We start from the raw sequence: 25,440 nt of genomic DNA on the forward strand, positions 1-25,440 counted from the left end.
TAATGTAATTAACTCCTTCCAGAGAAACTGCTAAAAGTTTCATAGTTCTAAATGGATAGGTAGATTGTAGAAAGCTATTGGAATTAAAAAAGAGTAGGCTAACTGACCTGTGTTGCAGTTCCTTCCTGTAAAACCTGCTTTACAAATGCACAGGTAACTCCCGGGCAAATTTCGACATGTAGCGCCGTTTTTACAAGGAGATACAGCACACTCGTTAATATCTAAATAAAAAAGTACAAATTAATATAACTTTTCTTGCAAGGAGTTAAAATCATTTCTTCTTAGAAGTTATTATTATTAATTTGTTTTTTTTTTGCTATAGGAGTAAATATAGGGAAATCACAAAAATGTTTTTAAGGGGTTGAAGCCCATGAACAATAATAATGGTACTCAATTAAATATCATCAAACAGTAATTAGGTCAACGAACTGCAAAATGCAACGAGGTGCTTCTAAGAAAAGGCGATATCTTGGTTATGAAGCGATTTTAAAAAAATTAAGTGAAGGCAAGATGAAATTTACTGTTCCTAATGAAACTTTTATGGCTAACAAAGTTCACCTTTTTCACAGTTTCGTCCAGTATACCCGGATTTACACTTGCATCGGTAACTTCCAGGAAGGTTTTGACACAAGGCATTGTTTTGACACAGAGATTCAGCACACTCGTCTATATCTGTATATAGAATGAGAAACCAAATAACTAATTTCAGATAAAGGCAATGGAGGACTTTCTAGTTGCAACGATATCAGAGCGACTATTCAAGACTTTGTTCCGAGTTTTCTACAAGGAGCACACAGTCCTTTGTCAAAGTTCACATGATTATCATATTAGAACCGTCCAATCAATACAAGATGATGAAACAACATTTATTGACGCTTTTTAGAGTATGATCCAGTAAGAGAAATGAACCTCACCTATGTCGCCAAAAGATGAATATTAATTTTACAAGGCAGCTTACCTGTCTGACAGTTCCTGTCTGTATATCCAGATTTACACGTGCATCGGTAACATCCAGGGAGATTTTGACAAGTAGCACCGTTCTTACAAGGGGACTTAGCACATTCATTGATATCTAGATAACAAATTTAAAGTCAAAAGAACTTTAGACGCGATTATATTTAAAACCACCGTTTCCTTTCGTTTGCCTTTAGCCAATGGATAAAACTATTAGTAATAAAATTTTGTTAAACATGAAAATATTACGATCCTTATTTGGATGCAACTAGAAGGACATATCGTCTAGAAATACAACAATAACTTCACTTTAGACTTGTAGGATCCTTTTTTTTTCAAAACAATCCAGGACACTGATTAAATACGTTTCCAAATGCAAAATTAATAAAATTAACTCCTTTCAGAGATGTTTTCAAAAGTTCATAATTCTAAATGGATAGAATGGAGAAAAATAGTGGAATTGAACTTTCTTCTTATAAATTATGATTATTTATTTGTTATTTTTTGCGATAGAATTAAATATAAGGCAACCAAAAAAATATTTATTAGGGGATGAAAGTTGATGAACAATAATTATGGTACCCAATTAAATATTATGAAACGGTATTTAGGTCAACGAACTGAAAATGCAACGAGCTGCTTCAAAGAAAAGGCGATATCTTGGTGATGAAGCGATTAAAAAAGTTCAAATGAAGGCAAGATGAAAGTTACTGTTCCTAATGAAACTTTTAAGTCTAACAAAGCTCACCTATTTCACAGTTTCGTCCAGTGTATCCGGATTTACACTTGCATCGGTAACTTCCAGGAAGGTTTTGACACAAGGCATCGTTTTGACACGGAGACTTAGCACACTCGTCTATATCTGTATATAGAATGAGAAACCAAATAACTAATTTCAGATAAAGGCAATGGAGGACTTTCTAGTTTCAGAGATTTAATAGCAACTATTCAAGACCTCTTTCCGATTTTCTGCAAGGAACACACAGTGTATTATCGAAGTTCACATGACTATCATTTAAGAACGGTACAATCAATACAAGATAACGGAAGTACAAATTTTAACGGCGCTTTTTAAGGAAAAAGGTTCTAGTAAGAGAAATGAACCACATTGCGACGTTCTTGTTACTTAGTGATATACAGACCATCGGACACAGAATCTATTTGTTTTATACAATAGAGAAGCAAAAAACTGCAAATTTTTTTTTAATCATTCCAAATATGACTTAATATTGTAATTAATCGGTCCTTAAGGCAATGAGATAATTTAAAAGAACTCGCCCACCCCACCACATCATTTTATGGCTTCGCCCAGTGTCTAGAGCAGTGCTGATAGTAGTAAGCCTCCATTTATATTGCTGAGATTGCAAAGTAAGTATCATTTGTGTGGCAAGTAATTTCAAAATAAGGAGCAAATAGCCCACGGATAATATCGTGATCTTAATTTGGATGCAGCAAGAATTTCAGATCGTCTAGAAATTCAAAAGTAACTCCACGTTAATTTTTTCCTCAAAACAATCCAGGACACTTATCAAATATGTTTCTAAATGCAAAATTAATAAAATCAACTCCTTCCAGAGATATTGCAAAAAGTTCATAATTCTAAATGGATAGATAGATTGTAGAAAGGTAGTGCAATAGTGTTATGTTATAACATAGTCAATGTCGTAAAAGGGATAACTTAAAATTTACAGTCAAAAGCTTGCGATAAAAATGGTAACAATAACAACAATAACCAAGAAAACAGCAACGACAACACTAAAGAAAAAAGAATGGCAGGCATACAAACCTATCTCGCAGTGCTTTCCAAGAAAGCCCGCTTTGCATTTGCATCTGTAGCTACCCTTTGAATTCTCACAAGTTCCACCGTTACGGCAAGGTTTTGCGACACATTCGTTAACATCTGAAGGCAAACCAAACATATTTGTTTTGTTTCTTTCATTATTATTATCATTATCATTATTATTATTTATTGCTTTTATCATTATCATTACTATTCTGATAGCTTTATTTCTGCATATAAATATGTACATAGCAGTATCAAAACAGTAAGAACCATGCCAACCTCAATTTTATCAGGCTTGCTTTTTCACCCGGAACGATTACGTTCTCAATTCCTTCATTATTATCTGCTTTAATATGTCTATGATCAGATATGCAAAACTCTATATTTGGAGTTTTTGATGAAATGAACTTCTTTTGATGTCCTTATGTCAGTTATTATTTGACAAGGTTCCCTATTTTTCTTTGTTTGTTTATGTAGGGTAGTTTTCCAGTCTTTTCCTATAAACACCAGCAGTCAATTACAGTAAGTTCAGGTAACAAAATATTTGCGCCCAACTTTTTTCTATCTAGTTTTAGATCCAATGATTTCTAGGGTTTTTCCCCTAGATACTTCACCTTGCTCGCAGTTCTTTCCTTGGTACCCTGACTTGCAGAGGCAAGTGTACCCACCATTCTGGTTGACACAGGTGGCGCCATTTTGACAAGGCTTGCTAGCTTTGCACGGGTCTAAGAGAATTTGTGTTGAAAAGTAATAGTACCAGTTATGATAAAAGTATTTATGATCAGAATAGCAATAGTTTTTAAGATGTTGATAGCAATGTTTATGAAGAGAGAATAATAATAATAATATTATAATATTAATAATATAATAATAATAAGAATAATAATAATAATAGAAACATACAGAAATGCACATTAAAAACATTGCTACCCTCTTTTCAAAAAAAAAAAATTTCTTTTTATTCAGAAGCCAAAAGCCTCCAACACGACAGAACCACCTAGCTCTATCCTGTCACTGTATTACAAAAAAAAGTTGAATAAAACTATAGACTTACCAAACCCTGCGTTTCCGCAATACCTCAGCCAACATCCTGGTGTCCTCGAAAGCTTGTACACGTAAAAACCGTTGCATTTCTTTATTTGAATGGCTGCATTCCAGTTGCAACAACTGGAACCCCAGTGGAAACACACCTTCCCGTTCACAACCTGCCCGACTCTTGTTGGATGTGAGCCACTAAACCATCCTGGCGCATGAGTTCCGCAGTAATGTTTTGGAACACAAGCCGTTGGCATTTGCACACCAGCTGCACCTGCAAACCTGTACCATTTGGGAGTTACAAGGTCCTTCTGGTCACACTTAAGGATATTGCCCCTGTGACGCCCTGCAGCCCGCTCTCCGTCACTTAGAACTTCATAATATTTGCAATTATCGAAAACTGCAATATAAGATAAAAAGATTACAGCATTCTCCCGATGTGCATCTCGCGCCAGTTAAGACACTATATTTGATTCAGAGAATACCATAAACACTTATGAACACTTTTTTCTCTAAACTGAAATACAAATAAACAGTAAGGAAACTGCTCAACAGAAAAGTTAATATCATAAAAGCCGTAACAGTTATTTCAATTATTTACAGGCAAAAACTTGAAAGAAAAACGGTAACAACAACAAAAACAAAGAAAACAGCAACATGAGCGCTAAAGGAAAAAAACAAATGGCAAGCATACAAACCTATCTCGCAGTGCTTGCCAAGAAATCCTGCTTTGCATTTGCATCTGTAGCTACCCTGTAAATTCTCACAAGTTCCACTGTTACGGCAAGGTTTCGTGACACATTCGTTAACATCTAAAGACAAACCGAACATACATTTGATTTTGTTTTTATCATTATTGTAATCATTTATTACTATCAACATTGTTGCTACCATTCTGATAGCCTTATTTCTGTATGTAAATCTGTACGTAATAGTATCAAAACAGTAAGAACCTTGCCAGCCTCAATTTTATAGGCTTGTTTTTTCGCCTTTTGTACATTCACGAAAGGACTGTCTTCAATTCCTTTATCATTATTATTATCCGGTTTAATATGTTCATGATCAGATATACAAAACTATAAATTTGGAATTTTGAATAAAATGAATTCCTTTTAATGTCCTTATGTCAGTTATTATTTGAAAGGGTACATTATTTTTTTGTTCACGTGGGGTAGTTTTCCATTCTTTTCCGACCAACCTGACCGGCAGTCAATTGCAGTAAGTTTGACAAAGAATACGCGACACCATTTTACTTTTTAGTTTTAGATTCAATGATTTTTAAGGATGTCCTCCTAGATACCTCACCTTGCTCGCAGTTCTTTCCTTGGTACCCAGGCTTGCAGAGGCAAGTGTAGCCTTCATTCTGGTTGACACAACTGGCGCCATTTTGACAAGGCTTACTAGCTTTGCACGGGTCTTGAAGAATTTGTAATGAAAAATAATACCCATACTATTTACGATCGGATTGATAATACTGATACTATTCAAAATGATAATACTGAGATTAATGAAGATTAAAAGAAAGCAACGATCATATACATAACAACGCCGAGGCGTTAACCCAATTAGAAACATAGAAACGTACAAATATTGTACTTCTATGCAGTATGAAGCCTATTTTCGTAACCTCTCATGTCATCTAAAGGGCAAAAGCCTCCCTCATGACACAATCAAATATCTCTGTCCTGTTACACTACTACAAAAGAAAGTTGAATAAAACTATAGACTTAAAAAAAACCCTGCATTCCCAAAGATTTTTTTTACTCTCTCGGTTTCATTCGTGACAAATAACATTAAATGACAACCGTTAACCTGACATTAACACTATCCACGTGGTTTAAATGTAGCATATTCAGCGTATATCTTTCCGGAAAGCTCAAAATCGTAGAGTGAATTCGGTGATCCTACTTTCCATACAAAGAAAGAAAGAAAAATAGGCGATTCCCAACTCACCAAAGCCGGCATTTCCACAGTATCTCAGCCAACATACAGGCGTCCTCGAAAGTTTGTAAACGTAAAACCCGTTGCATTTCTTTATTTGAATAGCAACATTCCAGTTGCAACAGTTGGAGCCCCAATGGAAACACACCTTCCCGTTCACAACCTGCCCGACTCTTGTTGGATGTGAGCCACTCAACCATCCTGGTGCACGAGTTCCGCAGTAGTGTTTCGGAACACATGCCGTTGGCATTTGAGCACCAGCTGCTCCGGTAAACCTGTACCATTTAGGGGTAACAAGATCTCTCTGGTCACACTTAAGGATGTTACCCCTGTGACGCCCTGCAGCGCGCTCTCTGTCGTTGAGGACTTCGTAGTGTCTGCATTCATCAAATACTACAAAAAAACAGATTGAACAACTGCACATAAAAGTCCGAAAACATTCCATATCTCAAAACTGTAAATTGCTTACACCAGACTTTCTACATTTTGCAAGTATAGCAGAAACTCAATCTCTAGGGGATTTAAGCGTTTTGTAATAACGAACAGTGACGTCGTCTAAGTCACAAAACATTAAATGAGATCAGGCCAACAGAAAAAAGGATAAAACAAGGAAAATTTTTTTTATTAGGTCAGGCGTAACACAACGAAATTACGCTTTATAACTTTCATCTCAACCACATTATACTTAATGTAATTTTTGATTTCATTAACTGAGCTAATAATGTTAATTGGTCAAAGCTGACATTTCCAAGCATTAGCCCTACATCAGAGCTCTGATGAAGGGCTAACATCAGCTTTGAAACTCTTTACGGCGGTCAGTTTACATCATTAACTCAGTTGATAAAACAAAAATTGTCTTGTTATACTCCCCCACTAACGCAGCATCACAGTTTCTCTAGACCTTACCCCTTTATTCATTTACACTTAACGAAGACGACCCCGACGCAGATGTCAAATGACTCTTAAGAGACGTCAAATAAAGATGAGTTTTATGAAGAACCGGGAGGTCTACACTCAAATGAACAATACAAACCGATCTCGCAGTGTTTTCCTAGATATCCTGATTTACATTTGCATCTGTAGCTTCCCGCTATGTTCTCGCAAGTCCCGCCATTGCAGCAAGGCCTCGTAAGACATTCGTTGATATCTAAAAATTGAAAACGATGAGTGTTACATATATGATTCAGAGACAGCCTCATGCCTTATTTTGTTTTATTAAGTATCAATGGTTTTTAGTTCGAGGTGACTAAAGGCTAATTTTCCTCTTTCAGTAAATTGTCACAATCGGATCACAATGACTGTAAACGTTTCCTTGTCCAAATTCTCTTACACTATTTTATGTTATGTTGTTAACATAAACATTATTAACATTATATTGTTATATAACATAACAATATATAAATAAGAGAGCGGGCTTGCTAACCTGTGTCGCAGTTCCTTCCTGTAAAACCTGATTTACAACTGCACAGGTATCTCCCCGGAATATTTAGACATTTAGCGCCGTTTTTACAAGGAGACCCAGCACACTCGTTAATATCTAAATATGAAAGTACAAATTGATATAAATTTTCTTGATTAAAATAAAAAGTACCTCTTGCTATAAATTACAATATTTTACCTTTTTTTGGCCTAGAATTTAATATAGGGGAATCACAAAAATATCTATGAGAGGCTACTGATAAGGTTATCTCTCGATTCCACGAAAACTCAAAGTTATTTCACAATTTTTGCTTGTAAATCTTAATTCCCAACTGCATTCGTAACTGCGGGGAATATTGCCATAGAGCACCGTTTTTACAAGGAGATCCAACGCACCCGTCCACATCTGTATATATAATCAGAGATCACTTTTCTTTAACACATAGTGAAGCCTTGACCATGCTCTGTTCTGTTGTAAATCACGTAAGAGAGGCTGGCACAAAGAAAAGTGGGAAGAAACATTTGACTATGTCTCGTGTTTCTCCCCACTTCCTAAGTACTTTACAACAGAACAGTGCACAGTCGAGGCTTCTCTATTTGTTTTATAAGAAAGAATCCGTTAAATTACCCACCTAGTACTTTTAAATTAAAAAAAAAAAACTTTATTTCAGAGAGAACAACACCGTCGTCAGCATGCTTATACTCTCCTAAAGCACGCTACAAAAAGTCAATCTGAATTGTTGTTAGAATGGTTCAAATAATCTGATTGGTTGAACAAGACTAAAGCTGTCAAAAATGTCAAACCATCAAAGTTTACAATCTGCAATAGTTTAAATGAAGTAGTTTGGCAGGTCTAAAGTCTCTTTTTTTGCCTAAAGTTTTTTAGTCTCTAATACAGAATCTGAAAGAGAGATGTCCAGAGAAATTCGGCCGAATTGAAGTACAAAAAACACGCGAGTTTTTTCAAATGACAATTAGAAAACAAACTGCTCTAGGCGTGTGTTTTATGAATGAACGACAGCCGAATTCACAGGAACATAGAGATTGCTCGGGATGACAGCACTGTAAAACTCAGCTGCTGTGACTGATGTGGCCTTCCACTCAACGCATCTGTAAGGATATCAGAGCAAGCTCTTAGTTGTTCACTCGAAGGGCGGCCGATGTAATTTCTGAGGCTTGCTTCAATGTTATGACCGGAGATCGCCGTGATGAGCTAGCCGCGATTCACTACGATAACATTCGTTCTTACACCGTCATTTTAAGTTTGAAATTTAACAGTTATGCCAGTTTGGCTATACTTTTCATCATTTCTATTTCGTTGTGTTTTGTTTTTGAACACGAAACTAGCTATACTACACGAATGTTAGCTGTGTTTGATTTTATTACCGTACGCAAGCTTGCAATCAAACTGAACGTAAAAAGCTTCATAATTCGCTCTGTCCTTTCCAAATTTCACGTTATAATAACATCAATTACGGCGGTTGGTAGCTTATAAACCTTTGTTTGGTTCTTCTGTTGCAATTTTCTGGCTTGCTTGTTCCGATATTTCACTTTCAATGAATGAAAAAAAGCTAGAAGGAAGTCCAGGAAATGGTCGGCATAGTACGGTTTGGCAGACGGCGTGATGGCTTTAGCTCTCTTTCTCTCGGTTCTGTACTCTGATAGAGCACGCTGTTTCAACTAATGACAGCGCGCGTTATATCCGAACTTTATCATAAATTTAGTTGACAAATAGATTCAATGCTAGCGTGCGTCTGTTATAGATCACGGATGGTATCTAAATGTGGAAACAATAAAAAACAAGGTTCAGCTATTATGTGTCACTATTGTTCTAGCCACATTGTGACGTATTTGTTATTTGTTACTTTACTAGACAGACCCGCGGACGCAGAATCTATTTGTTTCATACAATAGAGAAACCAAAAAAGCGCATTTTTTTTAACTGTGACATTATCAAATGTTTTAAGTAATCAGTCCTTAAGGCAATGACATAATTTAGAAGAACAAGTCCCCTACCACATCCTTTGCCCAATGTCTAGAGCAGTGCTGAAAGTAAACACCCTTTACTACTTCTGAGGTTGCAAAGTAAGTATCATTCTCAAAAAATGGAGCAAATAGCTCGTGGACAATAAATGACCATTTTGGTGAAGTTCACCTTTTCCGCAGTCTCTGCCTGTAAATCCGGGTTTACAGTTACATTTGTGACTTCCGGGAATATTCTGACAAGTAGCACCGTTTTTGCAGGGAGATCCAACACATTCATCGATATCTGAAGGCAAAATCACAAGTTAGTAACGACGCAAATAATAATGATAATAGTAAAGGAAAAATAATAAAGACGATTAAGTAACAGCGGGAATAATAATTCCGTTGGTATATAATGATAATGATACTATTTGTTATTTGTTACTATACAGACCCTCGGAATCAGAATCTATTTGTTTTATACCATAGAGAAGCCAAAAATTGTTTATGGTTTTCTTGAAGTTCACTTTTCCGCAGTCTCCTCCTTTAAATCCTGCTTTACAAATACATTTGTGACTTCCGGGAATATTTCGACAAGTAGCACCGTTTTTGCATGGAGATCCAACGCATTCATCAATATAATAATCACAAGTAAGTAACAACGCGAATTATAATGATAATAATTTGGGATTTTTCTGCTTCAGTGTCTTTCGAAAAATAAACGCGTCCATGTTGCCAAAAGATTACTTCTTACACTTAAAACCAGCTTACCTTTCTCGCAGTTCTTGCCTGTATAACCAAGTTTACACGTGCACTGGTAACTCCAAGGAGTATTTTTACAAGTACCACCATTCTTACAAGGAAACTTAGCACAATCATAAATATCTGGATAGTAAAATACAAACAGACAGTAATTAAATTAAATAATGAAGTAAATTATTATGAAAGCGGTTTAAACCGTTTCCCGAGTTTTTCCTGTATATCCCGGATAAGGTCGCCCCGGTAACTCACAGGACTATTGCGACACTCAGCATCATTTTTGCAGGGAAAGCAAGGGTAATTCGTCGACATCTGAAAGTTTAGATAAAAAAGGAGGTTTTTTATTATTTGGGGCTCAATCTTAGCTAGAGCTTAGCTTTTCAGCAGTTTTTGTTTTCCTATGTAACCAGACAGGCAGGAGCATTCGTACCCTTCAGGTAATCTTTGATAAGCTGCTTCATGTAGATAAGGATTTGAGTCACAGTGGTCGATTGCTGTTAGAGTTAAAACTTAAGACGGACACACATTATTTTTTCCACTTTTGATGACACTTCCTTGCTTCTGCAACGACCAAAAATGATTTTATTCAGCCCCAGAGGGTAGGAATGGCAGAGTCTTGAAAGTACCGAACCACTGAGGCCTAGGTTCCATTCGCCCCACGTCAGAGATGATAAGTCGAATTCTTTGTTGCTTCGCGTTCTTGACCCAGCTCCGAAAGAGAGCGATATCACGCCTCCTTCGGCCTTATTTTCCCAAAATTAATGTATTGTTTCCGCCATTTTTTTCGCTTTTGTTTTCTTTCATCAGATGTAACTGTATGCTTACACGGAAATCTTGCCTGCACATCATTTTATACCCCGTTCAAACCAGAAAAACATGTCTAGTTAATCAGGGTGTAACTAAATTAAAATTAGTAACAGAGAAATGAAAACTGAAATAAGGCTCAGGCAACCACTATCTTGCATTTTAATGAGGTAAATTAGGATTCGACATCAGTTTAGGGAGAATCTATGAGGAAAGAAATTTTAAAACGAAACAGCTTTAAAGCATATTTAAGCTTTGGTGTGAGTAGGGTATGAGAAACCTTGCATAAAAGGCTACTCTGTACGCCGAATTGCTGCAAAATTCAATTTAATTTAGCCCTAAAATTTGCGTTGTCTTTTGTCTAAGCAGAATAGAGTCGACCTACCAGATTTGTTTTCCTTAATGAGGACGTGAGGAGGATAAACAAGGCTCCCTAGATTATGGTATGGACATTTCAAGTAAGGCTTTGTACATTCATAGCAGATTCCTCCAAATTGTTGCCACCATTCCACAGCATTACATTTAGGATTCATCATAATGCAAAGCTTTTTACATTCATCCAAATTCGAGAGGTGTTTGGACAAAAACGCTCGGCCTTTCACCGTACACCACTCTGGTACATAGTCCTTCCAAGCTAGAGAGGGTGAATGAGTCAATGCAACCATTTGTTATCTGGAATACCTTTATATCTAAAACAACCATCAAATGGAATTGTGAAGCAGAACAGTAAATAGCTAGGTTATTCGTGGTATTCGATCTCTTCTCAGCTTTTTCAACACGCATTGCAATTCCGAACCAGATGAAAATATATTAGGACGTCGATAAAACTTTGAAGATTGAGATTTCTCCCAGATTTCCTCCGTTGCTCGTCGAATCAACAAAATGCTTACCTTGCTCTCCATCCACATCATGTCCAAGAATTTCGCCAAAGGTTACACAGTACATTAATAAGATTAGCAAAACCAAATTTGATATCGACATTGTATCAGTTGGAAACGATGCTTTATCCACAACACTACCCAAAGCTCCTCAGAGAAGTTTCCGATTTAGTTTTTGGCGTACAGCTCATTTCGAGTGCTGCAAAAGATTATCTGAACTTTCTCATCCGTTTGGTTATTCTCTACACAATATGGCACAAATTACAACTTGCAATATTGTCACATGTTCGACAAAAAAACCGATGTAAACATACGTCTTCATTTGTGTCCTGCCATAACAAAGAAAGTGTTTAGATCAGGTGGGAATCAAACACAAAGAACATTTGGAAATTACAGGTGTAATCAAAAGTGTTATGTAACCAAGGTGTAGACTCCATCAGGTATGTAAATAGAGCGCCGTAGACTGGCTCCGAAAAGGTCGGCGTGGATGAGAAATACTCATTAAATCCTTTAATACAGCCAAATTAAATTTAAAAAAATAACAATTTGCTGTTATTTACGCAAGGTAAGGAAACAAACTAAGCGAGTAACAAATTCTTGGTGTGAGGGAATAAATGACATACTCGCTAAAGAATCAAAACACAAAATTTAATGATACTGATTTAAATCCTATTTAAATGGTCCTGGGTACCCGACAAGACCCTTCCCCTAGATACAGCGTTATTTAACGTTTATGAGGAGTTGTGGATGAGAAATACTCATCAAATCCTTCATTACAATCAAATTTTACGTAAAGCTGTTGCAAAGTAGAAAGAATCGTGGGAGGATTTTTTGCTATTGTAAAACAAATTCAGCGTAGAAAAAAAATAATATGTTACCATTATTTACGCAAGGTGAGAAGTAATGAACTAAACAAGGCGAATAAAAAATTCTTGGTAGAGGAAGAAACATGTCATACTCGCTGAAGAATCATCTGATCACGAACAAATTCTAATGGTATTGACTTAAGTCCTATTCAAATAGTCATGGGTACGTGAAATAACCTTCCCCTTGATACAGCTTTATTGAACGTTAATAAGGAGCTGTAGCAGTTTTCTCAACATCAGTCTCGACACCAGCCTCTCTCGTGACAGCTAGGGAGGTCATTAATCCTTTAACTCGGGGGATTACTGATTGAATGACCGAGACAGAATTTCTCCTCAAGTTAATATCAAGAACATAAGTGATGAGAATGAAGAAAAATATCATTTAGGAGATTACTGATTGATCCAATACCAAATTCTCCGAGCTAACATCATAGGAATTGTATGGCAGACAGTAAGGAGAATTGCTGATGAAATCTTGGGAACGAAAGGAATAGTTGGACAAGATTTGAGCTCTTTTGTCTTAGGCGGGTGAGTCGAAGTGTAAAAATGAAAAAACGTTGTCCCGCCTAACAGGGCTACCTTAGCTTCCACGGCGAGACAACTCGCCCCCCGAAAGGAGCTCCATATTTTTTTTATAAAAGGTTAGTTGAAATTTCAGAGAAGTAAGCAAAAAGTTAGCTCGGTCAGAGAAACTGTGAGCTGGAGCTGTCTCGGCTACCCGAGACCATATAAACGGTGGCGATTGATAAACAGAGATTGATTAAATCACTTTCACACGTACGGTTTTCATCCGAGAAGGGGTCACTTACAATGTATGTTTAATAGTAAGTCTGCTCATTTGCCCTTGTGCTTGATTGGAAACTGATGATGACTGTTTTAAGGCGATAAAATGTTACCAAAAAGTGGTTCTTTAAATTTGCAGCACCGATTTGTTTTGTGGGATTAGGGGATGGAATTCTCAGCCCTATTTAAAATTTGCTCTTCATTTCTCCTATCAAACGTTGAAAATGACCACAGAGTGTAAAAACTCGTCAGAGCAGAATCAACTTTACCTCTTTCATCAAACTATTCTCCCTACTTCTTCTGCTATATGTATTTTTTAAAATAATTCATCAGCCTTGACGTAAAACTGGATAAAGTGTGATTATCGTGTTGGTAGAATGAAATGGCTTTGGTGGTTACCACCATGTTTTATTTCCTCTGATCATTTTTGTAGCCAATGCAGTATAAAACTTTTGTTAGAAAAAACCATCGGCGTAGTCTTCGTTAGAGAAAAGTGATAATATGAATAGGGTGTTCTTGAAAGTGGCAGAGATTTCATTTCATTGGAAAACATTTTTTGAGGTTGTTTTACGCGTGTATCACTAGATCGAAACTGGATTGGCTGAGGTTACTCTTACATGTCTTCATCAAAAAGTCTTTGTGGTGTTTTTCAACCAAGTGTCTCTTTTTCGATAATATGACCACTTTACGTAAAACTGATCAGCTTTTTCTTACAATATGAAAATTTCCCTAGAGGGGATAAACTTTTGATGGTGGTGGTACGTGTAGGAGGAAGCTGTAGTCGTAAAGAAAGGAGACAGTATTTCTCTTACCAAAGTTTTATTGCATTGCCTCCTATTCTTTAAATACAATGTTTAGTCAAGTATAGTTTATGAACTTCTGTTCTGTGCTCCAGTTGTTGTGTTTCACCAGTCTTACTCTTCTGGTGACACACTGAGAGGAAAGTAACCCGAGTCTTGACTGGGTTTCTTGAGTGACATCCAAACGATTCCCACAAGGCAGAACGCAGAGATCATTGCCATGGAAACCATTGCTGGGACGGTTACACCTACAAGCAGACAATCAACAAGTTATGTTGGGATTTTTTTTAGCGCAACTGCAAACAATATAACTTTCGTTACATCTTTTCACAGGCTGTTATTAAACCATTATGGTTTCGAGACTGGCAAAGCTTCAGGATGGATTACTTTATGTTTGTGTATCACTGCTCTCTTATTTCTCGGACTTTGTCAACGCCAGTGTTTTATTTAAGCAGAATGGGATCTTTTTGTTAATGTATATACGTATTTTTGGTGATATTGGTTAAACTCCATTTGTATGTGGGCAGAAAGGATAATGAATAACCCACTCGATTGCATGAAACGGCTGTCAGAGAAGGAGCCAAGCACAAGGGAAACTGCCATAAGAACTTTTCCTAGATAAAAACATTGTAGCTAATTAAATTCGGCATTTTTCTTTTACCACTAAGAGTTGATCCAGCGTCTTCTTCATCAGCATAAAATGTTAGTGGTCCCTGAGCTAGTGAGTATATTTTGTCATCAGTGGTGACGTCACGCCTTATCCTGTCTCCTCGAAGGCATCCTTGAGCGCATCTCGACTTTGGATCGGTTGAGTCACAAACCCTTATTTGGCAATGGACAAAGAGGAATGGGTGTTTGGCGATGAATTTAAAGCTTTCTGTGGTGAATCGGAAGGTGCCTACAGAAGACTTCATGATATTGGTAGTTTCATCCACAGGGCACCTGAGGATAAAAGAAACGTTTGTTACTGCTTAGAAATATGCATCGGTGCTTAAATTAGAGAATACAAGAACTTATGTATCAGAATAAGTGAATAAGCCCAAGCACCTTGTATTGTAAACAAGTGCAGCTGTTTTTTTCCTTTCTTATTATTTCCTATTCTCATTATAAAACCCAAGATTTTTTTTCGTCTCTGCAAACCCAGGTGCGGTGAGAAATTCGAGATTTTCACTTAAGTGTTAGAAGAGCATAACTAACCCGTTGGTAATGAGAGGATATGATGTAGCGTGTTTACTATCTTGCGTGGGAGTGGCGACACAGTTTTCACCCAAAACTGACAAAGTTTTGTCCTTGGATTTCACAGATGCCTCGAAGTACAGATCCTGCCTTAGTTTGACTTGCACTGGGTAGTCTTTTTCAGTATAGCGTGACTTAAACCTGATGAATAAAAAGGAGAATCACATGTTTGATGTTAAATATGACGAATGTGGTTGTATCAAACTTGTCCCGAGTAAGGGGGTAGTCTCTGAACAATTGTGGTTCTGCGTTGGTGGGAGAGTATAACAGGGTAATTTGGTATCATCAAATTAGTTGATAACGTAAATTGGACACCGCTTTGAGCGTTAGTCCTTCGTCAGAGCGACCGACAGGTCTTACGCTCGAAACGTCTAACGGTGGCCAATTTACGTCAATTTACGTTAATAGCTCAGTTGATAATACCAAATTACCCTTTCATCACGAGTCAGTCAGTTGGTTTGGCAATGTCATAGCAAAAAAAAGTTAAATATTAATAACAAACCAGACTACATTTTAAACTTCTGTCCAGAGTGTGCGAGTGTGATTGATACTCTTAAGATGTTCGTGGATCAATTTCGTTTAGTATGGGCCGTGCAGTAACAAAAATATCACCAGGTCATCTTTGGAAAAACTCCTCTGAATTGAAATTTACCTGGCTACGTCGACTATGAAAACAGTCGACGAAAACACCGACCATTCAGTGATGTATGATCGTATGAGAATAACTATACTGGCTGGCACAAATCAACACAGTTAAAAATGAATTTTCTTAATTGCAAGTAGATTGTCAGGAGGAAAAGAAATTCATTCATAGATTTGTTAGATCCGCTTTTAAGTTGACGAAAATTCAACTTTTTATTATATAATAAAAATACCATGGCACTGACTTACTGTTGGTCTTCAAACAGATCCAGGGCAACAGTAAATTTTCCTTTTCCATCTTCGTCAAACACCAGTTTCTTGGTATCAGCTTGGACTCCAACGGCGGTTGCAGCTTCAGTATTTTTATAGTAGCAGCTGAAAGGAATCTCAATCTCGCGAACTCTCGTTATAATGGCACCATTTTTTACGGGAATCTCCAAGACAGTGTTGCTGTAGACCACGGCACCCTTTCCGAATCTTGCGGTTGTTCCACAGCCGGTTAATGCAGTTTTAAGGGTGAAGTGGGTTTTAGTTTCCTTGGCAACACATTTGACGTCTCGGAGAGTGACATGTTCACGGCTCAAACCGAGGAGGAGGGTCTTTGGTAATGTGATTGACATGTCATTTTGGTCGCACTTAACAGAAACACCGGAAGCTGAGAGAAACGAACAATAATTGAGTTAATTATAGAAACCGTCCTAGAAGGAAAATAATGCTTTTTCTACTAAAAGAAGCGAATTCCATCTTGCGTCAAATGTGGCAATTTCAAGCTCAAAATGATGTCATTTGGCAGCTTACCAACACAATTGCGACCATCTGGCGCCAGTGTCAGCTCGGGGTCTGGGCAGGAGCAGCTATAACTACCTTTGGTGTTTGTGCACTTGTGAGAACATCCGCCATTTTTCACATTGCACTCATTGACATCTGTAGAGTAGAACAACATGGCATAAATTGCGTTGGATTTCTTTAATTTCCTATAGATTTGTTCTAAGCTGTTTCACCGAAATGCACTGGGAGTAACTAGTAGTTTGCTAAGTTATGATACAGTGATACAAGTAAAAGTTTAGCATGTCACGTTTTTCCAACTAAAAATTAAAAAATACAAAGTTCAACTTTGAAAACGATTAAAGCCGACAAATGAACACTTGAAATGTCAAAAAATCTGTAACGGATACACGGTACACGGTACACAAGCATTTTCAGCAGATCTCTTATACTTTTCTTGTTCGTTTCAGTGGTCAGTTTACAAATGCAGTGATAGCTTTAAATTTAAAAAATTGATACTGTCAGAGAGACATGGAAAAATGAATTTTACTTCTTAAAATCCATCTTATTTCTTATCTGATGAAACATACTGGACAAAAATTCACAAAAGTTCTTGCACATACCTTTTCCACTGCTGGGCGATTGACTCAAGATAAACACCAAAGTTATCAACAGGGAAACACCTGAAATTGACATGGTGGAAGGCGAAGGGACGGAGCTGTACAATTTAGTCTATGTCCTTCGGTGAAGAGCAAAAAACGTTTGAGGAGTTCTAAAAATTTCGGTCAGATTTAAAGATGACCAGTTAACGCTCAACTAGGTAGGGTGTTTTCTATTTAATTCAGCGGAGGATCGCGAATTGCAGTCTGCTTATTTGACAATTCACGAAAGACGACAGTGCATATTTGATCACAAAAGATAATCATTAGCACCAGAAGGGAAAATGACGTGAAATGAAGCAACGCATACCAACGCACTAGTAAGAATGAAAAGCTGTCGATTAATCTATATTCATTTTTTCTGGGCATCATGCACATTTTATTTAATTTTAATTTAATATTTCTTATTTGTGAAGGAATTGACACTCATTACGTAACTTTCTTTTCAAATTATGCTGAAGATATATCATGTTTGCTATCTTGTTGAAAGAAGTCAACGATAGTAAACTCATAAACAACAGCTTCGGAAACTCTCTTATTTTTACAAACTTTCATATCAGAAATGAAATTCAATTTATTGGCTCTATGAAAATTTGAAAAAAATGAAATTTAAAGTATGACTTTTACCAGTCTAAGTTAAAGTTCAGTGAAAGATTAAAATCCGTAGAACTACCAGTCACATAAAAACGCCATCATTAGCTGATATTTATTTTGTCAACAGCATATCTTAGCACGCATTGTGGACAAATATGTTATAACAATGTTCTAATTATGCAAATGTCAGGGTTAATGAACCAGGCAAGGAAAACGTTACATCATCCCTTTTGTCGTTCATTCCACCATTTCACCAACAACTAGGACAATAACGTCCTAGAGTGAAAATTTTTCGAGCGGCTGATTTACAGTTTCAATACTTTAGTCCCTTGACAACTTTTTAGTTTACTGAAATAAAAACCGGCTTGTCTCTTTTGATGACGATATTTTTCCTCTGCCTATAAAATGGCCTACTAGATGGCTGTGATGTTTAGGTTAGTTGCTTTGATTTTTACTTTCGGAGGCAATTTAGTTCTGAGGCTGTGAGTTTTGAAACATGAAGGTTATTGCGGTAATAACGTTGGTTTTTAGCTGTACCAACCTTGTTAACGGTAACGTGGAGTCACTCGATCACACTGCTGCAACTGAAAGGGGACGACGAAGCATTGATTTTCTTCATGAAAAAACATTCATAGAAGATGAATCGTCTGGTGGTTAGTATATTTGTTGTCAAGATACATAGAATGAGTGACATAATACTTCGCTGTTCAAGAACATTTATTTCTTTATTATTATTTTTTAATCAATCTACTTTGAACATCTGTATTCTTCGCTTAGCCTTAAAAAAGCGTTTTACAGTTGCTTCTTGTATTTGCGTCTAAGTAACATAGCACAGAGACTGTTTTGATGAAATAAGGGGTATAGAAGAGGACATTTGAAATTGCCTGTTTACTTTATGTATCTCGTTTTGGTCGAAAATTTTCTCTAGTTCCCCCATTCTTCCCGTGTATCCTCAACCCCTGTAGGAGAGGAGCGAAATGTCTGCCGTTCCCTGGGAATGATTTCACTTGTAAATGCCCGGCGGGCACCACCGGAAAAATTTGCAACAAAGGTAAGCGAGGATATCATCTTTCACTTGTTCTACTTATTTGCATCTATTTTACAAGTGAAGGCCACGTGAAAGAGCCTCAGATAAATGTCAAGTGTAGTTCTTAAATATGACATATTTGAATAAAATGGGACATTTTTGTGATTTTTCCTTCATTTTGCTGACCTTTATCGTTTGTCTGTTACGTGACATCCCTTAGCTGATGTCAAAATAAAGTTAAAACAAAAATTGTCACCAAACGACATTTGGATATTGTTTGCGTACAATAGCAACACACCTATTTTGCAAGCTGTGCGGCATTTTGGGCAAAACAAAGGAGGAGGCTCTCATGACGTCGGTCTTTGAGGGATCTTAAGCATTGACCAATCACAGCGCGCGTAATATTAATTTTAGTTGAACTGTTCTCACAGATGTCGACGAATGTGCAGACAACAATGGTGGATGCTCACACGACTGTAGCAATACAGATGGAAGTTATGAATGTCTTTGTCCTGATGCAGAGCTGTCATTAGCTGATGATAAACACACTTGTGAAGGTAAATTGCAGCCGGAAAAGCCCCGGAAATAACTTTACAATCCAATGTAAAACATAAAAATACGATTATACGAGTATATCTATAAACTACATTTCATTTGAATTAGATTTAACTGTTTTTCGGCTTCCTAAAACTCAATGGGAATAAAAAAACTAATTTATTCAAAAGAAATTATTTCGGAAAATGTGTTTCTAAAAAGATATTCCTTTGCTATTAAAGTTAATAGAAAATAAGGTTTCAGCTTTAGTATTTATTCCTAGCTCTTTGAAGTTCTCATAGAAGTTCATGTAATGACAAAATGTCGTCTCGTTCATTTCTGAAAGCCTGATGAGTTACCGTCCAATGTCTGCAAAATCATATTTTGCGCTATTACTAAAGAAGGCAAAGTAAAAACAAGTGAGTTATCTGAAGCGTGGGAAACTGTAGCGACCAGGTCGTGAGTGGTATTAACTTTGCCTCTGATCGGTTTAGATGGCTGTAAAGTATAAAGTAAAGCCAGTATAAACCAAGCTTGCTTGTGACAATCCATTGAAAAATTATTATTGTGTACAACGAACACAATTTATTCTTTTTGTAGCCCAAGGAGTCACTGTGGATTGTCGTCAAAATGACATGTCCATTAGTATCCCCAAGCTCATACTCAAAGGAATGGACAGAGAACATCTTCGCCTCCTGGACCCGAAGTGTGGAGCAACAGAGACTAAAACGCATTTTTATCTCAAAACGCCGCTGACTGGCTGTGGCACCAGAAAAAAGCATACCAAGGCTGCCATTGCGTACAGTAACAAGGTCCTAGAGATTCCACTGAAAAAATCTGGTCTCATCACACGCGTCAGAGAGATTGAGATCCCATTCAGTTGCTATTATTCCAACAGTAGATTGGCTACGGCTGTTGGATTAAAACCAAAGAACAGAAAACTGGTCTTCATGGAAAAAGGGAAGGGAAAATTTACAGTTGTCTTGGAGATATTTCACAGTCAAAGGTAATATTAAAGGGCTCATTTCGAGTTTAACTCATTTTTAGCTTAACTCCCTTGAAATAACAAATAACGAGGAGCGCTCACGCGTTAAACATTCCTAAAATTTGCAATACTTAGATTGTGTCCTATGCTGAAAATCATTGAAAACGATGACTTTAATACCAGGTCCTAGAAATCTTTAAATACCGTAACTCGTTCATGGAAATAAAAAGACAAAACCTCAACTTGCATTTCTCGTTCGATCAGCACATTGACACGGAAAAATGACCTAACAGACCTTTTCTATTTCAAAAGCTTTCCTTATTGAAAATGATAGTGCGAAATAAAATTCGTCTACTTATAGACAAGTTATTGATTTAGAGCAAAAAAAGCTTCCGCATGAATAACTTCTTTTGCAGATTCACCACACCGTACAAATCCGATGATTTTCCTATTTCTTTGAAACTCCGCCAAAGTATGTTCGTACAAGGAAGAGTTGACAGCAAGGATAAAAAGCTATCAATTCTGCTTGAAAATTGTTTTGCCACGCCCACTGCCAACGAGAGTGATGCCACAAAACATGAAATCATTTCTGATGGGTAAGCCTGTTACATCAGTATCTTTCTCTTTTCTTGCCCTAAAAAAATCTTTCGTCAATTTTACATACCATTGAAAAGACATTTCCTACAAACGGAAAATAGGTCCGAGGTACGTGCGCCTGGTTACTTTATTAATTCATCATTTTTTTAATCTTACAGCTGTGCTGTCGACGATACAGTCCAACAGCTTCCCTCCTCAGGAGGCAAATCTCGTTTCAGTCTCGAAACTTTTCAATTCGTCAAGCAGCCCTTCGTTTTTATACACTGTCACGTGGTTATCTGCAAAGCATCTGACCGCAAGTCGAGGTGTGCCCGAGGATGCGAATCGGGTGGCCGAGTGAGGCGTGAGCTTGAAGAACAAAAAGTGTATTCGCTAGCACAAGGACCAATAACACTAGACTATCAGAATACTTTTGAACAAGATGAAAAAAATACTAATGATAAACCGGCCACAGAAGGTAATTTGTGAGTTCCTAACTTTTTTTCTGATTTTAAAGGTTGGCTCTAGGACAAACGGTCTAATAAGGAATAGTGGATGAGAATATGACAAGCATTACGACTATAACTTTGATTAAAATCAAGACTTCTTTTATTGATTTAAGTTTTGGTGTCAGAACTCACGGAAATACGAGAGAAAATTAATACAAAATTAGCCCAATATTCAGCTTTGGAAAATTTAATTTCCGATTAATTAAAAGCATAAAGAGAAGCTAGTATTGTAAGATCCGATAATAATAATATAAAAAAAAATTAAATTTACGAAGCTAAAGCCGAAGATATGAAGGAAATCAAAATATTTTTCTTCCATCATCACAGACAGATAATCTAAACGTACAAAAATTAATCCCAATGAAAACATTACACTTTTAAAGTTGATAAAGTAAAATTTGTGTGGATCGACTACTTCCTTGTGAATTCCTTTAAAAGAAATTCCCATCAGAAATAAGCTTACTTTACACCGGAAATTTTCTATAACGACTGTACTGTGAATGTCTTTTCCTTTTCAGCGGATATGAACATCCCAATTCTTACTGCTCTGGCCGCCTTGACAGCTCTTTCTGTGCTCGGTATGGCATTTACGGCGATGAGAAGGCGACAGCTCAATTAATTGTGTCAATTTTATAGATTACAAAGAAAGAAAATTAATGTAAAAGCTTCAGTTTACCAAGTAAAGAAGAAACTGTTGTTGAAATTTCCCGAGTTTATTCCTGTCTATGAAACTTTGTGCTTATAAGTACGACCATATCACAGCATGTAGGACTCACTGTTGGGACTGGACACTCGATATTACGTCGCGTTTTCCAATTATGATATGCAAATAGTTTAAAAACCAATTTTAACAGTTGGCTCGCAGGAACCTTTGTTTTCTCTAAAATGATCAATGTTCAGTGTTAACCCACGAATTTCGTGTATGACAACTCAGTACCGCCGTTCTAAAGATTTAAAATTTTCATCTGAGGTTAATAAACTTTCAGCTTATTCCATCAATTCTTGTAAAAGTGAACTTGGATTAACATATCCTTTGTTGGACTATTCTCTACAAAACGCGAAGATAGATATCTACTGATTTTGTTAATTTCTAGAAGTAATGCACACAATTACACCATACCAATAACCCGAACAAGCTTCTTAATTACTGTCGGGCAAAAATAACCCCTTCCGGAGATGTGCCTTAGAAATGATAAATTTGTATTGATTGAAGCTAAAAGGGTTCTGACAGCCAGCGTTGCTAAAGAAAATTATATTTTCTCAGCATTTCCGTCATATTAAAACCGACAGGACTTTTGCAATCTCTCCTAGGAAATTAACCCCATCATAGGAAGTTTAGACACTTTCCACTTACGCAACCCTGTATTTCGTAATGAAATGTGAATCGTTCTTTTCTTGTGTTCTTTCCAATCGCTTTTGAAACTTAAAACTGAAATTAGACATTTTATTTACAGAATCATAGTTTTAAAAGATTTAACCCTGAATTTTAAAATCTTGAAGAAAACAATGAAGTATGCGCCTACCTACTTAAAATGTTGCACCTTTTACATTGGATACGTGATATTTGCACTTCATGACAAGTTTTGCATTTTGGAAGTTGATGGAGACTATCCCCAAATCGATTTAATACTTGATAAGACTCGGTTTTAATACAATCTTTGTTGACAAGATTGATCTTCATTTTTTACCTGTTCAGAAGGTACAGGGTGTCATTTTCTGTATTATAGTCGGGCTACCATGATGTGCAAATTTCATGATAAAGAATAGTCCATTCTACGTCAAAAGCTCTCTTGATGTGTATTTGAGCTCTTGGGGTGTGTGGCGAGATGTCGCTTCTTTCGTCTGACAACAAGATAAATTACTCGAGAGCAGAAAATCAAGAAAAGGTAACTTTAAATCTTAAACCAAAGCAGAACTTTGAGCAACAAAAGATGCTCTTCAACGTTGATAAGAACTTGCAGCGATCGGCCGATGCAAACAGGTGCCCTATCACGGTTCTGTGAATTAATTTTCTACGTTGTAAGACGATTGTATTACCTTTTAATTTTATGCAGGAGATTCGGTGGAAGATGAGTGATCTTGAAGAAACGGGTGGCAAAGGGTTTGTGTTTCCCTAACTCAAATGCATGGAGCTCTGCAGACGCAGACTTGAAGAATATAAAATACTTGTGCATTCTTATGGGACCACAGTTCTCATTTTTGCCATTTTGAACTTGGCGTTTGCTGTAGTGGCAATCTTTGCCAATATCCTGGCTATTGGAGCTTTATGGAGAGCATCATCTATACCAAGTACCTTGAAAAAACTCTATCTAAGCCTTGCCGCCTCTGATCTTGGCGTGGGCGTTCTCGCTCAGCCTATGTATGGTATAGTCATATTAGAACTTTTGAAGAAGGAAAGCAATGAAAGAGACAGCTCTGACTTTTTATGTCCCATCATCTTGACTGTAAATTATTTTTGCATATATCTTCTCACCAGCGCATCTTTCCTTACGATGATCGCCATCGCTGTGGATAGACTTCTTGCGATATTTCTTCACCTGCGATACAGAGAACTCGTTACTCCTGGTCGTGCTGTTACATTTTTGATCACTTTGTGGTCGACAAGCTTTGCCGTCGCTTTCCCCGTGAACATTTCCATTCCTACGCAGAATCATCTGGTGGTAGCCATTTTTCAATTTGGTGGACTTTTCGTGACAACCGTTGTCTACATTTACACTTGCAAAGTCGTTCGTTATCATCGTATTAAGATACTTGACCAATGTTATTTTCGAAATCGTCAAGCGATGGAAGCTCTCCGAGAAAAGAAGTCAATGATAAATTCCTTGTTTATTCAAATTGTTTTTGTGGCTTGTTATCTGCCAAACTTGTGTTCCATAATTTTTCTGACAGTGAGCCATTATCGATCCACATCTTTGGCAGCGCATCATGTCTCTTCGTTTCTCGTTCTTCTGAATTCATCAATCAACCCCTTCGTTTACTGCTGGAGATATCGCGAGCTTCGAGAAATCGTGAAATGCATGATGAAGAAACTCATCAAGCTTCCCACGCAACCATCGAATGAATAAAGCGTTGATTCACATTGAGGATATAACGTGTGTATTTGATAATAAACGTTTATCTTACGAAACCCTAAGCACTAGGTACCCTAAGAACTTAATTTTACAGGTTCAAGTGTAAAATGCCCAAGGCCATATCATACTCGTCAAGATAATTGGAGCAGTACAAACTTATGCATGCACAATCTTATTTGTATATGTCACAGAAAACAAACCACTTTGCTCAAAAGGGGCTCAAATAGTCAAGTATATATGTATTTTTTTTCAAGTTTTTTTTTTATTACAGTGCCTTACGGAAAGAATATCAAAAGTGCTTTGATTGTTATGTTTTTAATCATAACGACCAACTTGGTTGATGTTTGCTCGATGTAAATTTTCTAGGAGCCGATGAGTTGAAATGAAGTAGAAAACTAGATCAGGAAATATTATTGAACTTAACTAACCTTACGTCACTCAGAGTTATTACTCAGAGCCTAATGAGAGGAAAACACCTTTCTTTCCAATTCGAAATTTATGGTCAATTTTACCGCAACATGGTTGGAGAGATTTTCCACAAAATATACCTCACACGACGAAGGTATCAAGGACGGCACCATGGAAAAAGTGTTGTTCAGAATTTCGAAAATATTTAAATCAGAAGGCGGGTTTAGTATCATTGTCAGAGATGTATTCGAATTACAAAAAATGGAAGAGACTCAGTCGCTGTCCCTACCACCTAAAGCCGTCGCTTGGGAGCAACATATGATAAGTTTATGTTTTTGTTTTGGTCAGAGAGGTTAGGAAATTTCCCACAAATTTTACGTACAAGCACTGATATTTTTCTGAGTATCGATTTTTCATTTCACCACGTTCTTAATTGAAGTCTCTGAT

General features: G+C 36.9%; 4 protein-coding genes across 4 annotated transcripts in view; 2 read left to right on the forward strand and 2 right to left on the reverse strand.

Annotated features, from left to right (window-relative positions):
- Positions 1–11,605, reverse strand: part of LOC131773028 (fibrillin-2-like) — a 39,964-nt gene extending 28,359 nt beyond the window's left edge. Inside the window, exons 1-16 of the mRNA XM_066172876.1 lie at positions 11,551–11,605; positions 11,046–11,294; positions 9,869–9,982; positions 9,288–9,401; positions 7,137–7,250; positions 6,747–6,860; positions 5,726–6,106; positions 5,078–5,188; positions 4,471–4,584; positions 3,792–4,172; positions 3,352–3,462; positions 2,741–2,854; positions 1,703–1,816; positions 959–1,072; positions 559–672; positions 108–221 (exon numbers count right to left, since the gene is read on the reverse strand). Coding sequence (XP_066028973.1) covers positions 108–221; positions 559–672; positions 959–1,072; positions 1,703–1,816; positions 2,741–2,854; positions 3,352–3,462; positions 3,792–4,172; positions 4,471–4,584; positions 5,078–5,188; positions 5,726–6,106; positions 6,747–6,860; positions 7,137–7,250; positions 9,288–9,401; positions 9,869–9,982; positions 11,046–11,294; positions 11,551–11,605 — 2,428 coding nt within the window. The remainder of the gene's footprint in view (positions 1–107; positions 222–558; positions 673–958; positions 1,073–1,702; positions 1,817–2,740; positions 2,855–3,351; positions 3,463–3,791; positions 4,173–4,470; positions 4,585–5,077; positions 5,189–5,725; positions 6,107–6,746; positions 6,861–7,136; positions 7,251–9,287; positions 9,402–9,868; positions 9,983–11,045; positions 11,295–11,550) is intronic.
- Positions 11,606–14,024: 2,419 nt separating this feature from the next.
- On the reverse strand, positions 14,025–17,407 carry LOC131773029 (oncoprotein-induced transcript 3 protein-like). Its single transcript, XM_059088995.2, has 6 exons — positions 17,254–17,407; positions 16,664–16,789; positions 16,115–16,520; positions 15,185–15,364; positions 14,649–14,929; positions 14,025–14,235 (listed from the first exon to the last, which is right to left on the reverse strand). Exons 1-6 carry the CDS (start codon positions 17,324–17,326, stop codon positions 14,102–14,104), a joined length of 1,200 nt encoding a protein of 399 aa, XP_058944978.2. The 5' UTR covers positions 17,327–17,407; the 3' UTR covers positions 14,025–14,101.
- A 913-nt stretch (positions 17,408–18,320) lies between these two features.
- On the forward strand, positions 18,321–22,150 carry LOC131773030 (oncoprotein-induced transcript 3 protein-like). Its single transcript, XM_059088996.2, has 7 exons — positions 18,321–18,536; positions 18,812–18,934; positions 19,342–19,467; positions 20,045–20,450; positions 20,846–21,025; positions 21,185–21,483; positions 22,033–22,150. The coding sequence occupies exons 1-7, from the start codon at positions 18,380–18,382 to the stop codon at positions 22,131–22,133; spliced, it is 1,392 nt and encodes a 463-aa protein (XP_058944979.2). The 5' UTR covers positions 18,321–18,379; the 3' UTR covers positions 22,134–22,150.
- A 1,088-nt stretch (positions 22,151–23,238) lies between these two features.
- LOC131773018 (adrenocorticotropic hormone receptor-like) lies at positions 23,239–24,938 on the forward strand. The gene has a single exon (XM_059088986.2). It carries the CDS (start codon positions 23,641–23,643, stop codon positions 24,577–24,579), a length of 939 nt encoding a protein of 312 aa, XP_058944969.1. The 5' UTR covers positions 23,239–23,640; the 3' UTR covers positions 24,580–24,938.
- The last annotated feature ends 502 nt before the right edge of the window (positions 24,939–25,440 follow it).

The sequence above is a fragment of the Pocillopora verrucosa genome, chromosome 10, assembly GCF_036669915.1.
Source record: "Pocillopora verrucosa isolate sample1 chromosome 10, ASM3666991v2, whole genome shotgun sequence".
NCBI lineage: Eukaryota > Metazoa > Cnidaria > Anthozoa > Scleractinia > Pocilloporidae > Pocillopora > Pocillopora verrucosa.

Excerpts from the sequence above, each read along its gene's own strand:
- LOC131773018 (XM_059088986.2), top strand. The coding sequence starts at position 23,641 with ATGGAGCTCTGCAGACGCAGACTTGAAGAATATAAAATACTTGTGCAT.
- LOC131773030 (XM_059088996.2), top strand. The coding sequence starts at position 18,380 with ATGAAGGTTATTGCGGTAATAACGTTGGTTTTTAGCTGTACCAACCTT. Across the intron at positions 18,537-18,811 it reads AGAAGATGAATCGTCTGGTG|TTCCCCCATTCTTCCCGTGT; the intron begins GTTAGTATATTT and ends AATTTTCTCTAG. Across the intron at positions 20,451-20,845 it reads GAGATATTTCACAGTCAAAG|ATTCACCACACCGTACAAAT; the intron begins GTAATATTAAAG and ends CTTCTTTTGCAG.
- LOC131773029 (XM_059088995.2), bottom strand. The coding sequence starts at position 17,326 with ATGTCAATTTCAGGTGTTTCCCTGTTGATAACTTTGGTGTTTATCTTG. Across the intron at positions 16,521-16,663 it reads AGATGGTCGCAATTGTGTTG|CTTCCGGTGTTTCTGTTAAG; the intron begins GTAAGCTGCCAA and ends CGTTTCTCTCAG. Across the intron at positions 15,365-16,114 it reads GATCTGTTTGAAGACCAACA|GTTTAAGTCACGCTATACTG; the intron begins GTAAGTCAGTGC and ends TTTATTCATCAG.